This window comes from Mus musculus, chromosome X (assembly GCF_000001635.26).
Source record: "Mus musculus strain C57BL/6J chromosome X, GRCm38.p6 C57BL/6J".
NCBI classification, from domain to species: Eukaryota; Metazoa; Chordata; class Mammalia; order Rodentia; family Muridae; genus Mus; species Mus musculus.
Window position 1 is genome coordinate 112,161,827 of NC_000086.7, and position 13,625 is coordinate 112,175,451.

At 37.4% G+C, this 13,625-nt stretch overlaps 1 protein-coding gene and 1 pseudogene across 1 annotated transcript in view; both read left to right on the forward strand.

Moving 5' to 3' along the window:
* Window positions 647–8,942, forward strand: Gm6335 (predicted gene 6335; annotated as a pseudogene).
* The window catches only part of 4933403O08Rik (RIKEN cDNA 4933403O08 gene), a 77,913-nt gene continuing 73,899 nt past the window's right edge, over window positions 9,612–13,625 (forward strand). Inside the window, exon 1 of the mRNA XM_011247708.1 lies at window positions 9,612–10,196. Coding sequence (XP_011246010.1) covers window positions 9,739–10,196 — 458 coding nt within the window. The 5' untranslated portion in view covers window positions 9,612–9,738. The remainder of the gene's footprint in view (window positions 10,197–13,625) is intronic.

A 13,625-nucleotide genomic window follows, 5' to 3' on the forward strand; every position in this document is an offset into this window, starting at 1 on the left:
CTTCTGGGGTAGTTTGAACTGGATTTCTCTGTGTGCTATGACTCAGGTGTGTGGTGCTTCCAGTAATAAGACACACTGAAAAGTTCTGGAGGGTGACCAAGAGCAATGTAATAGTTTGTATTTTGGCAGAGGAGGTTTATAACCCCACTGACAAACAAGTTGAAAAAAGGTAACCAATAACTGGCACTGAAGTTGTTTTTTTTGCTTGTGTTTGTTTTTGTTTTTTAATAACCCCTGCCCCTCCTCTGTTAGAGGGAATTTCCATTTAAACTCATCTTATGTGTATATATTGTAAGAAACTTCCATAGTAGTAGGTTTCTTTATAGCATTTTCAATGATCTCTAATATTAGTTATTCTTCCACAACACCTCCTTTGCTACCTAGATCCATTCATGTTCCATTATTTCCATTTCTCCCTTCATACTACCTGAAGTTCCAATAGAAAGAGAGACTAATATTGGAGCAGAACAATATTCAAGTTAGTAAGTAACAAAAGTCCCTTTTTCATGAAATCTACTCTATACTTGCTTTTCTTTAACCAATTATCATAAAGCAGCTATAATTTACAAAACTGTCAGCATATTTTGTCACACAATGCTTGCAAACTGGTAACCATCCATAAATATTAATAGTAGAATTGTTATACCGGGAGCAGCATGTGGCGGAGCTGCGCTGTGCTCCACTCCTTTCTGCTCTCCGGCGCTGGCCCGCTCACCGGCTGTAAAAAATGATGAAAGAAACCACTTACTACGATGTTTTGGGAGTCAAATCCAATGCCACCCAGGAACAATTGAAAAAGGCATATAGAAAACTGGCCTTGAAGTACCACCCTGATAAGAATCCAAATGAAGGAGAAAAATTTAAACAGATTTCTGAAGCTTATGAAGTTCTTGCTGATTCCAAAAAAAGGGAACTATATGATAAAGGAGGGGAGCAGGCGATTAAAGAGGGCGGAGCAGGTGGTGGTTTTGGCTCACCCATGGATATCTTTGATATGTTCTTTGGAGGAGGAGGAAGAATGCAAAGAGAAAGGAGAGGTAAAAATGTTGTTCATCACCTCTCAGTGACCTTAGAAGACTTATATAATGGTGCAACAAGAAAACTGGCTCTGCAAAAGAATGTGATTTGTGACAAATGTGAAGGCCGAGGGGGTAAGAAAGGAGCAGTAGAGTGCTGTCCCAACTGCCAGGGGAAGGGCATGTAGATAAGGATTCATCAGATTGGACCAGGAATGGTTCAGCAAATTCAGTCAGTGTGCATGGAGTGCCAGGGTCATGGAGAACGCATCAGTCCAAAAGACAGATGTAAAAGCTGCAATGGAAGAAAGATAGTTTGAGAGAAGAAAATTTTAGAAGTTTATATTGATAAAGGCATGAAAGATGGTCAGAAGATAACATTCCACGGTGAAGGAGACCAAGAACCAGGACTTGAGCCAGGAGATATTATCATTGTGTTAGATCAGAAGGATCATGCCGTTTTTACAAGGCGAGGAGAAGACCTTTTCATGTGTATCGACATACAGCTGGTTGAAGCATTGTGCGGCTTCCAAATGCCAGTATCTACTCTTGACAACCGAACCATTGTCATCACCTCTCATCCAGGTCAGACTGTCAAGTATGGGGATATAAAATGTGTGCTAAATGAAGGTATGCCAATATACTGTCGGCCATATGAAAAGGGACGTCTAATCATTGAGTTTAAGGTAAACTTTCCTGAAAATGGCTTTCTCTCTCCTGATAAACTCTCTTTGCTGGAAAAACTCCTTCCTGAAAGGAAGGAAGTAGAAGAGACTGATGAAATGGATCAGGTAGAACTGGTGGACTTTGATCCAAATCAGGAAAGATGGCGTCATTATAATGGAGAACCTTATGAGGATGATGAACGTCACCCCAGAGGTGGCGTCCAGTGTCAGACGTCTTAATAGGCCAGTCATCAGTCACTCTTTGACATTCTGTATGCAGTAGTGAATGTGGGAAGGACTGTAATCATAATAATCTCACTACTTGGCTATTGTTTTTGTTTTATTTTTTATTTATATATATATTTTTGCAAGCAGGTGCACTTACTTTATTTTTTTCATTTTAAATTATTTTTAATATTTTTATTACATATTTTCCTCAATTACATTTCCAATGCTATCCCAAAAGTCCCCCATGCCCTCCCCCCACTTCCCTACCCACCCATTCCCATTTTTTTTTTTTTTTTTTGGCCCTGGCGTTCCCCTGTACTGGGGCATATACAGTTTGCGTGTCCAATGGGCCTCTCTTTCCAGTGATGGCCGACTAGGCCATCTTTTGATACATATGCAGCTAGAGTCAAGAGCTCTGGGGTACTGGTTAGTTCATAATGTTGTTGCACCTACAGGGTTGCAGATCTCTTTAGCTCCTTGGATACTTTCTCTAGCTCCTCCATGGGGGGCCCTGTGATCCATCCAATAGCTGACTATGAGCATCCACTTATGTGTTTGCTAGGCCCCGGCCTAATCTCACAAGAGACAGCTATATCTGGGTCCTTTCATCAAATTCTTGTTAGTGTATGCAATGGTGTCATTGTTTGGAGGCTGATTATGGGATGGATACCTGGATGTGGTAGTCTCTAGATGATCCATCCTTTTTTCTCAGCTCCAAACTTTGTCTCTGTAACTCCTTCCATGGGTGATTGTTTCCAATTCTAAGAAGGGGCAAAGTGTCCACACATTGGTCTTTGTTCTTCTTCATTTTCCTGTGTTTTACAAATTGTCTCTTATATCTCGGTTATACTAAGTTTCTGGGCTAATATCCACTTATCAGTGAGTACATATCATTTGAGTTCTTTTGTGATTGTGTTACCTCACTCAGGATGATGCCCTCCAGGTCCATCCATTTGGCTAGGAATTTCACAAATTCATTCTTTTTAATAACTGAGTAGTACTCCATTGTGTAAATGTACCACATTTTCTGTATCCATTCCTCTGTTGAGGGGCATCTGGGTTCTTTCCAGCTTCTGGCTATTATAAATAAGGCTGCTATGAACATAGTGGAGCATGTGTCCTTCTTAACGGTTGGGACATTTTCTGGATATATGCCCGGGAGAGGTATTGCTGGATCCTCCGGTAGTACTATGTCCAATTTTCTGAGGAACCGCCAGACTGATTTCCAGAGTGGTTGTACAAGCCTGCAATCCCACCAACAATGGAGGAGTGTTCCTCTTTCTCCACATCCTCGCCAGCATCTGCTGTCACCTGAATTTTTGATCTTAGCCATTCTGACTGGTGTGAGGTGGAATCTCAGGGTTGTTTTGATTTGCATTTCCCTGATGATTAAGGATGTTGAACATTTTTTCAGGTGTTTCTCTGCCATTCGGTATTCCTCAGGTGAAAATTCTTTGTTCAGTTCTGAGCCCCATTTTTTAATGGGGTTATTTGATTTTCTGATGTCCACCTTCTTGAGTTCTTTATATATGTTGGATATTAGTCCCCTATCTGATTTAGAATAGGTAAAGATCCTTTCCCAATCTGTTGGTGGACTTTTTGTCTTATTGACAGTGTCTTTTGCCTTGCAGAAGCTTTGGAGTTTCATGAGGTTCCGTTTGTCAATTCTCGATCTTACAGCACAAGCCATTGCTGTTCTATTCAGGAATGTTTCCCCTGTGCCCATATCTTCAAGACTTTTCCCCACTTTCTCCTCTATAAGTTTTAGTGTCTCTGGTTTTATGTGAAGTTCCTTGATCCACTTAGATTTGACCTTAGTACAAAAAGATAGGAATGGATCGATTCACATTCTTCTACATGATAACAACCAGTTGTACCAGCACCAATTGTTGAAAATGCTAACTTTCTTCGACTGGATGGTTTTAGCTCCCTTGTCAAAGATCAAGTGTCCATAGGTGTGTGGGTTCATTTCTGGGTCTTCAATTCTATTCCATTGGTCTACTTGTCTGTCAGTATATCAGTACCATGAAGTTTTTATCACAATTGCTCTGTAGTACAGCTTTAGGTCAGGCATGGTGATTCCAGAGGTACTTTTATCCTTGAGAAGAGTTTTTGCTATCCTAGGTTTTTTGTTATTCCAGATGAATTTGCAGATTGCTCTTTCTAATTCGTTGAAGAATTGAGTTGGAATTTTGATGGGGATTGCATTGAATCTGTAGATTGCTTTTGTCAAGATAGCCATTTTTACAATGTTGATCCTGCCAGTCCATGAGCATGGGAGATCTTTCCATCTTCTGAGATCTTCTTTAATTTCTCTCTTCAGAGACTTGAAGTTTTCATCATACAGATCTTTCACTTTCTTAGAGTCACGCCGAGGTATTTTATATTATTTGTGACTATTGAGAAGGGTGTTGTTTCCCTAATTTCTTTCTAAGCCTGTTTATTCTTTGTGTAGACAAAGGCCATTGACTTCTTTGAGTTACTTTTATATCTAGCTACTTCACCGAAGCTGTTTATCAGGTTTAGGAGTTCTTTGGTGGAATTTTTAGGGTCACTTATATATACTATCATATCATCTGCAAGAAGTGATATTTTAACTTCCTCTTTTCCAATTTGTACCCCTTGATCTCCTTTTGTTGTCGAATTGCTCTGGGTAATACTTCAAGTACTATGTTGAAGAGGTAGGGAGAAAGTGAGCAGCCTTGTCTAGTCCCTGATTTTAGTGGGATTGCTTCCAGCTTCTCTCCATTTACTTTGATGTTGGCTACTGCTTTGCTTTAGATTGCTTTTATCATGTTTAGGTATGGGCCTTGAATTCCTGATCTTTCCAAGACTTTTATCATGATTGGGTGTTGGATCTTGTCAAATGCTTTTTCTGCATCTAACAAGATGATCATGTGGTTTTTGTCTTTGAGTTTGTTTATATAATGGATTACATTGATGGATTTTCATATATTAGACCATCCCTGCATCCCTGGAATAAAACCTACTTGGACAGGATGGATGATTGCTTTAATATGTTCTTGGATTCGGTTAGTGAGAATTTTATTGAGTATTTTTGCATCGATATTCATAAGAGAAATTGGTCTGAAGTTCTCTTTCTTTATTGGATCTTTCTGTGGTTTAGGTATCAGAGCAATTGTGGCTTCATAAAATGCGTTGGGTAGAGTACCTTCTAATTCTATTTTGTGAAATAGTTTGTGCAGAACTGGAATTAGATCTTCTTTGAAGGTCTGATAGAACACTGCACTAAACCCGTCTGGTCCTGGGCTTTTTTTGGTTGGGAGACTATTAATGACTACTTCTATTTCTTTAGGGGATATGGGACTGTTTAGATCGTTGACTTGATCCTGATTTAACTTTGGTACCTGGTATCTGTCCAGAAATTTGTCCATTTCGTCCAGGTTTTCCAGTTTTATTGAGTATAGCCTTTTGTAGAAGGATCTGATGGTCTTTTGGATTTCTTAAGGATCTGTTGTTATGTCTCCCTTTTCATTTCTGATTTTATTAATTCGGATTTTGTCCCTGTGCCCTCTAGTGAGTCTAGCTAAGGGTTTATCTATCTTGTTGATTTTCTCAAAGAACCAACTCCTCTTTGGTTAATTCTTTGAATAGTTCTTCGTGTTTCCACTTGGTTGATTTCACCCCTGAGTTTGATTATTTCCTGCCTTCTACTCCTCTTTGGTGAATTTGCTTCCTTTTTTTCTAGAGCTTTTAGATGTGTTGTCAAGCTGCTAGTGTGTGCTTTCTCCAGTTTATTCTTGGAGGCACTCAGAGCTATGAGTTTCCCTCTTAGAAATGCTTTCGTTGTGCCCCCTAGGTTTGGGTATGTTGTGGCTTCATTTTCATTAAACTCTAACAAGTCTTTAATTTCTATCTTTATTCCATCCTTGACCAAGGTATCATTGAGAAGAGTGTTATTCAGTTTCCACGTGAAAGTTGGTTTTCCATTATTTATGCTGTTATTGAAGATCAGCCTTAGTCCATGGTGATCTGATAGGATGCATGGGACAATTTCAATATTTTTGTATCTGTTGAGGCCTGTTTTATGACCAATTATATGGTCAATTTTGGAGAAGGTCCGGTGAGGTGCTGAGAAGAAGGTATATCCTTTTGTTTTAGGATAAAATCTTCTGTAGATATCTGTCAGGTCCCTTTGTTTCATCACTTCTGTTAGTTTCACTGTGTCCCTGTTTAGTTTCTGTTTCCACGATCTGTCCATTGATGAAAGTGGTGTGTTGAAGTCTCCCACTATTATTTTGTGAGGTGCAATGTGTGCTTTGAGCTTTACTAAAGTGTCTTTAATGAATGTGGCTGCCCTTGCATTTGGGGCATAGATATGCAGAATTGAGAGTTCCTCTTGGAGGATTTTACCTTTGATGAGTATGAAGTGTCCCTCCTTGTCTTTTTTGAAAACTTTGGGTTGGAAGTCGATTTTATTCGATATTAGAATGGCTACTCAAGCTTGTTTCTTCAGACCATTTGCTTGGAAAATTGTTTTCCAGCCTTTCACTCTGAGGTAGTGTCTGACTTTTTCCCTGAGATGGGTTTCCTGTAAGCAGCAGAATGTTGGGTCCTGTTTGTATAGCCATTCTGTTAGTCTATGTCTTTTTATTGGGGAATTGAGTCCATTGATATTAAGAGATACTAAGGAAAAGTAATTGTTGCTTCCTTTTATTTTTGTTGTTAGAGTTGGCATTCTTTTCTTGTGGCAGTCTTCTTTTTGGTTCGTTGGGGGATTACTTTCTTGCTTTTTCTAGGGTGTGATTTCTGTCCTTGTATTGTTTTTTTTTTCTGTTATTATCCTTTGAAGGGCTGGATTCTTGGAAAGATAATGTGTGAATTTGGTTTTGTCGTGGAATACTTTGGTTTCTCCATCTATGGTAATTGAGAGTTTGGCCAGGTATAGTAGCCTGGGCTGGCATTTGTGATCTCTTAGTGTCTGTATAACATCTGTCCAGGCTCTTCTGGCTTTCATATTCTCTGGTGAAAAGTCTGGTGTAATTCTGATAGGCCTGCCTTTATATGTTACTTGACCTTTCTCCCTTACTGCTTTTAATATTCTATCTTTATTTAGTGCACATGTTGTTCTGATTATTATGTGTCGGGAGGTATTTCTTTTCTGGTCCAGTCTATTTGGAGTTCTGTAGGCTTCTTGTATGATCAAGGGCATCTCTTTCTTTATGTTTGGGAAGTTTTCTTGTATTATTTTGTTGAAGATATTAGCTGGCCCTTTAAGTTGAATATCTTCATTCTCATCAACTATTATCCGTTGGTTTGGTCTTCTCATTGTCTCCTGGATTTCCTGGATGTTTTGAGTTAGGATCCTTTTGCATTTTGTATTTTCTTTGATTGTTGTGCCGATGTTCTCTATGGAATCTTCTGCACCTGAGATTCTCTCTTCTATCTCTTGTATTCTGTTGCTGATGCTCGCATCTATGGTTCCAGATCTCTTTCCTAGGGTTTCTATCTCCAGCGTTGCCTTGCTTTGGGTTTTCTTTATTGTGTCTACTTCCCTTTTTAGTTCTAGTATGGTTTTGTTCATTTCCATCACCTGTTTGGATGTGTTTTCCTGTTTTTCTTTAATAATCTGTAACTTTTTAGCAGTGCTCTCCTGTATTTCTTTAAGTGAGTTATAAAAGTCCTTCTTAATGTCCTCTACCATCATCATGAGAAATGTTTTTAAATCTGGGTCTAGATTTTCAGTTGTTTTGGGGTGCCCAGGACTAGGTGGGGTGGGAGTGCTGCGTTCTGATGATGGTTAGTGGTCTTGATTTCTGTTAGTAGGATTCTTACGTTTGCCTTTCGCCATCTGGTAATCTCTGAAGCTAGCTGTTATAGTTGTCTCTGGTTAGAGCTTGTTCCTCAGGTGACTCTGTTAGCCTCTATAAGCAGACCTGGGAGGCTATCTCTTTCCTTAGTTTCAGTGGTCAGAGTATTCTCTGCAGGCAAGCTCTCTTCTTGCAGGGAAGGTGCCCAGATATCTGGTGTTCGAACCTGCCTCCTGGCAGAAGTTGTGTTCCACTCACCAAAGGTCTTAAGATCCCGTGGGGAATCCTGTGTGGGTCCTTGCGGGTGTCAGGAGACTCCGCTGGCAAGGCACCCAGGTGCTGGAGTGGCTGTTTTTTGTTTTAATATTCAGCTATTGTAGTGTTTTAAAAGTTAAATGAAGGATAAACACAAATATAAAAGCTCTGACTTTGCCCTGTATGTATGATGACTTCAGTGTTCAAGATGAAAATGAATACTTGTAAAAACTAGTTTAAAAAGTTCCCTAGCATCTGTTTGGCCATATCTTGTGTGTAACTGATAATAGCTGTGTACATTAGACTGACATGCTAGGTATGTGTTGTATGACCCTTCATTGTTAAGCTATGGGATTAAAATTCTGTATTTAACTGGTAATCAAAAGAAAACAATTAGTTACATGTTGGTCTGTCTAGTTGTATGAAGTGAACCAAATGTGATGCCTTTGCATTGTATTGCCTCAGCCATTACTAGAAGGTGGCATAATACATTTCACCTGTGTTATTAGTGATAGAAATGATTCATTCCTAAAGAAGTTTATCATAAGCTACTGCTTAACGGCTTGCTCTTCTAGATTGCATTCCCTTCTGCTGTGCCATTTTTAAGATATATATATATATATATATATATATATATATATATATATATATATATATACATAAACAGAAAACATGATCACCTTTTTCCCCTTCTCAAACCATGATAAGCCCTTGCTTGGGTGTAGTGACTTCCAAAGCCCAAGTAATTTACAAATTAAAGTGATGAGATCTGTAAGTGGAGGGGTGATTTGCATGTATAATCCAGGGAAGGTGCTCCTTAGGTCTGTTACAGGCTTTCTATTCGACTTAGGCTCCAATATAACTCCAGTTTAATGTTGGTAGTATAGCAAATTATGAATAGATTTGTTATATGTTTTGAAGTCACATGCTTACATGCTTAAATCTGGATATCAGAATTTAAGCAGTTACTGAAATGTATGACTGTCTAATATACTGATTACAAAGTGAAAAAAAAAAGAATTGTTATACTGATATCATTCATCATAGAGTATAGCCACCAAAAATTTGTCATGGGTTATGTCTTCATGATTGTGTTATTAATTAAACTAATATCTTGGTTGTTTTTTCTTGAAGTCAGTTTAGAGCTTTTGCTTTTTAAAATATATTTACTTAATTTTACTTATATATAAGCTATGTACCTAATTTAGAAACAAAACTTTATAAAGAAAATTTACTCAAAAAGCATCGATTTCCTCTTGTGGACCTGAGCTTCATTATTATTTTTCTGCAAGTGTTTGTCCTAAAGCCATACCTGACTTTTTCTCACTCTTTCATTTCTCTTTTGAGAATATGAACAAATATGTGTGTATTCTTATAGAAAATTCTGCTTTGAAAGGGTTGTTTAAAATGCTTGAAAAATAAGTTGTAACATAACTGATTTTATAGTTAAATTTTTTTAAATTCAGTCCTGAACAGGTGCCAAGGTCTTAATAGCTGTTTTCTGTCTAAAACTTTGTATGATTCCTTTACAGAAAGACAAGCTATATAAAGCTATTTATTTTTATTTTTTACTTTCAAATTTGGTTGAAACTGAAACAAGTTGTATAAACAATCTCAAATCTAAACATTTTAGAATCTGACATTAATTTTTATTTAGACAATCTTAGGAATCTTAACATGTCTACTAACTTTCTGAATTTTAATATCTGAACAGCTAACCCTTTGTTTTCTCTTTGTATTCTTCAGTTGTCTGATAACTATGGTGGTGGCTCAAGAGCTGAGGGGGGATCTTTGGCAGTACCTATGAAAGAAATTACTAGAAGATCTTCTGAAGTACCTGTTTGGAGATCAGCAGAAGCACCTACTTGGGGACCTGAAGGAGGAAGACCTGCCAGGTTTGAAAGAGGCTATGCTGCAAATCCTGCTAAAGATTTTGCTGTGAGGCCTGAACAAGGACTCACAGTGATTCCTGCAAGGGGCCGTTCTTTAAGCCCTGCAAGAGGCTACACTGACAGATATGGTAGAGAACGTGCTGTGAGTCTTGCAAGAGGATACACTGAGAGACAAGCAAGTCCAAGAACCCTGAGTCCTTTTAGTACACATGCTGTGAGTTCTGCACAGAAAATCACTCTGCAAGCAGCACGAAGACCTCCCATGAGACATGAAGAAGAATTTCTTGTGGGAGCTGCAATGGGACTTACTGTAAAACCAGCAGAAGGATATGACAATGAAACTTCTCAATCTGCCAGACTGTATACCCAGTAAGTTTTTATTACACATCTTTACAATAACCTACCTAGTATTATCTCTAAAGCAAAATTGGATTTTTCATATGCATAAATTTATGACTATAAGTGAAAAGATGCATTATATAGGAGTTTTGAGGATTTAAGAAAAGAATTCAGTAAAAAGAAATAGTTCAATGGAAAACTTGTTGACTACATATCTCTTTTATTTAGGGATAATTTACAAAGTAAAAAAAGACCACTGTATTAGATATTTCCAGAAGGTGACAAAACATTTGAAAAAAGATAAATCTACCTTTTAGAAATATATAATTTTTATATATTCCCCACAAACAATAAACTATAAAATCATTTTACTGTCTCTTAATATTCAAACAGCAACAATAATCATACATAAAATGGTAAGACAATACTGGAAAAAACCTTGTACAATTAATTGAAATGATGATGTCAATTTATCTTCTACTTTATTATCACTTGAACAATATTATATAGCTGCAAGATTCACCCAAACTGCTGGGTGTGGTGGCACACGCCTTTAATCCCAGAACTCAAAAGGCGGAGGCAGGTGGATTTCTGAGTTCGAGGCCAGCCTGGTCTACAGAGTGAGTTCCAGGACAGTCAGGAATACACAGAGAAACCCTGTCTCAAAACAAAACAAAACAAAACAAAAAAGATTCACCCAAACTATCAATTGTCTCTAAGGGTTTTATTTGTTTTCCTCCATATAATAGTATCATATATATATATACATATATATGTGTGTGTGTGTATGTATGTATGTATGTATGTATATATGTGTGTATATATATATATATATATTATGTATATATATGTGTGTGTGTGTATATATATATGTGGTAATAAATTGTATAACATAAATCAGTGTGCTTTTGACTACTTTAAAATTAATGTTTCATTCATAGTTTCCTTACTTGAAAAAAAATACTTGTTATCTAATGCTACACCCCAAAAACAGTTTTCTAAATAATGTAGCTCTTGAAGTATATTTGAAACATTTATTTTTCCCCTCAGTCTTTCTCCATCAGTACTTTGTCTGGTACTGAATAGCTACCGATTTGAATAAAAAAATACTCTTTGGAATACCAGTTATACCTACTTTAGAATTGGAAAATATATTCTGAATTAAAAGCATTTATTCCTTCATGAGTATAATGATAGAAGATCCTTCCAGTTTGTGGAAGTTGTTTTTTCATGTTTCATTGACTTTAAAAATCATTTTTAGCAAATTGAATTATTGTGCTTTTGTTTTTTGCACATCTTTAAAATGTAATTACATCAACTTTTCCTTTCTCTTTCCTCACTCCATCCCCTTCCAAGTCTCCTTCCCACTACTCCTTCCATGAGTTATATGTTGATAGCATCTTCTACGTGTACGTATGTCCGTATGCACACAAATAATAAAAACACAACTTGCTGAGTCTGTTTTAGTGGCTTATGTGCATATGGTTTCAGGGATGACCATTTTGGATTGGACAAACAATTAGGGACTCGACCCTGTGATAGGCTACTTCTCCATCTCTCATCAGTCATCATTTGCCTATAGTTCCTTGTCCAGGTGTATGATTCTGACACTTTTTGCCTTGTTAACATGATGATTGATGCACTGTGAATATTTAACTGTTGGTGAAATTATATCTTCAAAGCAAATGGCTGGAGGATATGCTGAAACCCACTTTTCAATGTAGTCACTTCAGAAATATTGACTTACCATTTCCTTCAGAACTTGCTAAATCATAAATTCTACCACACTGGGCAACCTTAATTCAATAATATCTATACATTAGCTATAAATACAACTTAATTTTCTCTTTTCTTTAAGAGATTTTTCTATGTCATGCCTGTATAATAGCCCTGCAACAATTATTCTTTAGAATGACATCATAATATACATTTAGATATAAATGACAATGTTGTTACTTTTTCAAATCACAGGAAGTTCTTGATAAATACTATTGTCTAATTATAGGCTAGTGATTAAACATATCTGTGAAACAATATCAAATATCTACAGCAATTGATATGCATTTCAGTGGCCATTTCTAAATTCTTTTACATTGCTCCATTGACTATATTTAGTAAGTTTATTGCTTGATTAATTTAACTTATAATAATATATAAATTTTGGTTTATATTAAGTCATCTTAGAAACAAGTTCAAATGCATATGTTTATAGTAATTTCAATATAGATGCTCAAATATATTACTTTATTGTTTATTTTTTGTTTAAAATCAATTTTAATAAATACTTATATGATTAAGAACTATAAGCTATTCGATATCATGTGAACAATAAAATATGTTAGCTCTTTTTTAAATATTTTTTATTACATATTTTCAATTACATTTCCAATGCTGTCCCAAAAGTCCCCCATGCCCTCCCCCCACTTCCCTACCCACCCATTCCCATTTTTTTGGCCCTGGCATTCCCCTGTACTGGGGCATATACAGTTTGCGTGTCCAATGGGCCTCTCTTTCCAGTGATGGCCGACTAGGCCATCATTTGATACATATGCAGCTAGAGTCAAGAAATCCAGGGTACTAGTTAGTTCATAATGTTGTTCCACCTATAGGGTTGCAGATCCCTTTAGCTCCTTGGGTACTTTCTCTAGCTCCTCCATTGAGAGCCCTGTGATCTATCCAATAGCTGACTGTGAGCATCCACTTCTGTGTTTGCTAGGCCCCGGCATAGTCTCACAAGAGACAGCTATATCTGGGTCCTTTCAACAAAATCTTGGTAGTGTATGCAATGGTGTCAGCATTTGGAAGCTGATTATGGGGTGGATCCCTGGATATAGCAGTCTCTAGATGGTCCATCCTTTCGTCTCAGCTCCAAACTTTGTCTCTGTAACTCCTTCCATGGGTGTTTTGTTCCCAATTCTAAGGAGAGGCATAGTGTCCACACTTCAGCCTTCATTCTTCTTGAGTTTCATATGTTTAGCAAATTGTATCTTATATCTTGGGTATCCTAAGTTTTGGGCTAATATCCACTTATCAGTGAGAACATATTATGTGAGTTCCTTTGTGAATGTGTTACCTCACTCAGGATGATGCCCTCCAGTTCCATCCATTTGGCTAGGAATTTCATAAATTCATTCTTTTTAATAGCTGAGTAGTATTCCATTGTGTAAATGTACCACATTTTCTGTATCCATTCCTCTGTTGAGGGGCATCTGGGTTCTTTCCAGCTTCTGGCTATTATAAATAAGGCTGCTATGAACATAGTGGAGCATGTGTCCTTCTTACCGGTTGGAACATCTTCTGGATATATGCTCAGGAGAGGTATTGCTGGATCCTCCGGTAGTACTATGTCCAATTTTCTGAGGAACCGCCAGACTGATTTCCAGAGTGGTTGTACAAGCCTGCAATCCCACCAACAATGGAGGAGTGTTCCTCTTTCTCCACATCCTCGCCAGCATCTGC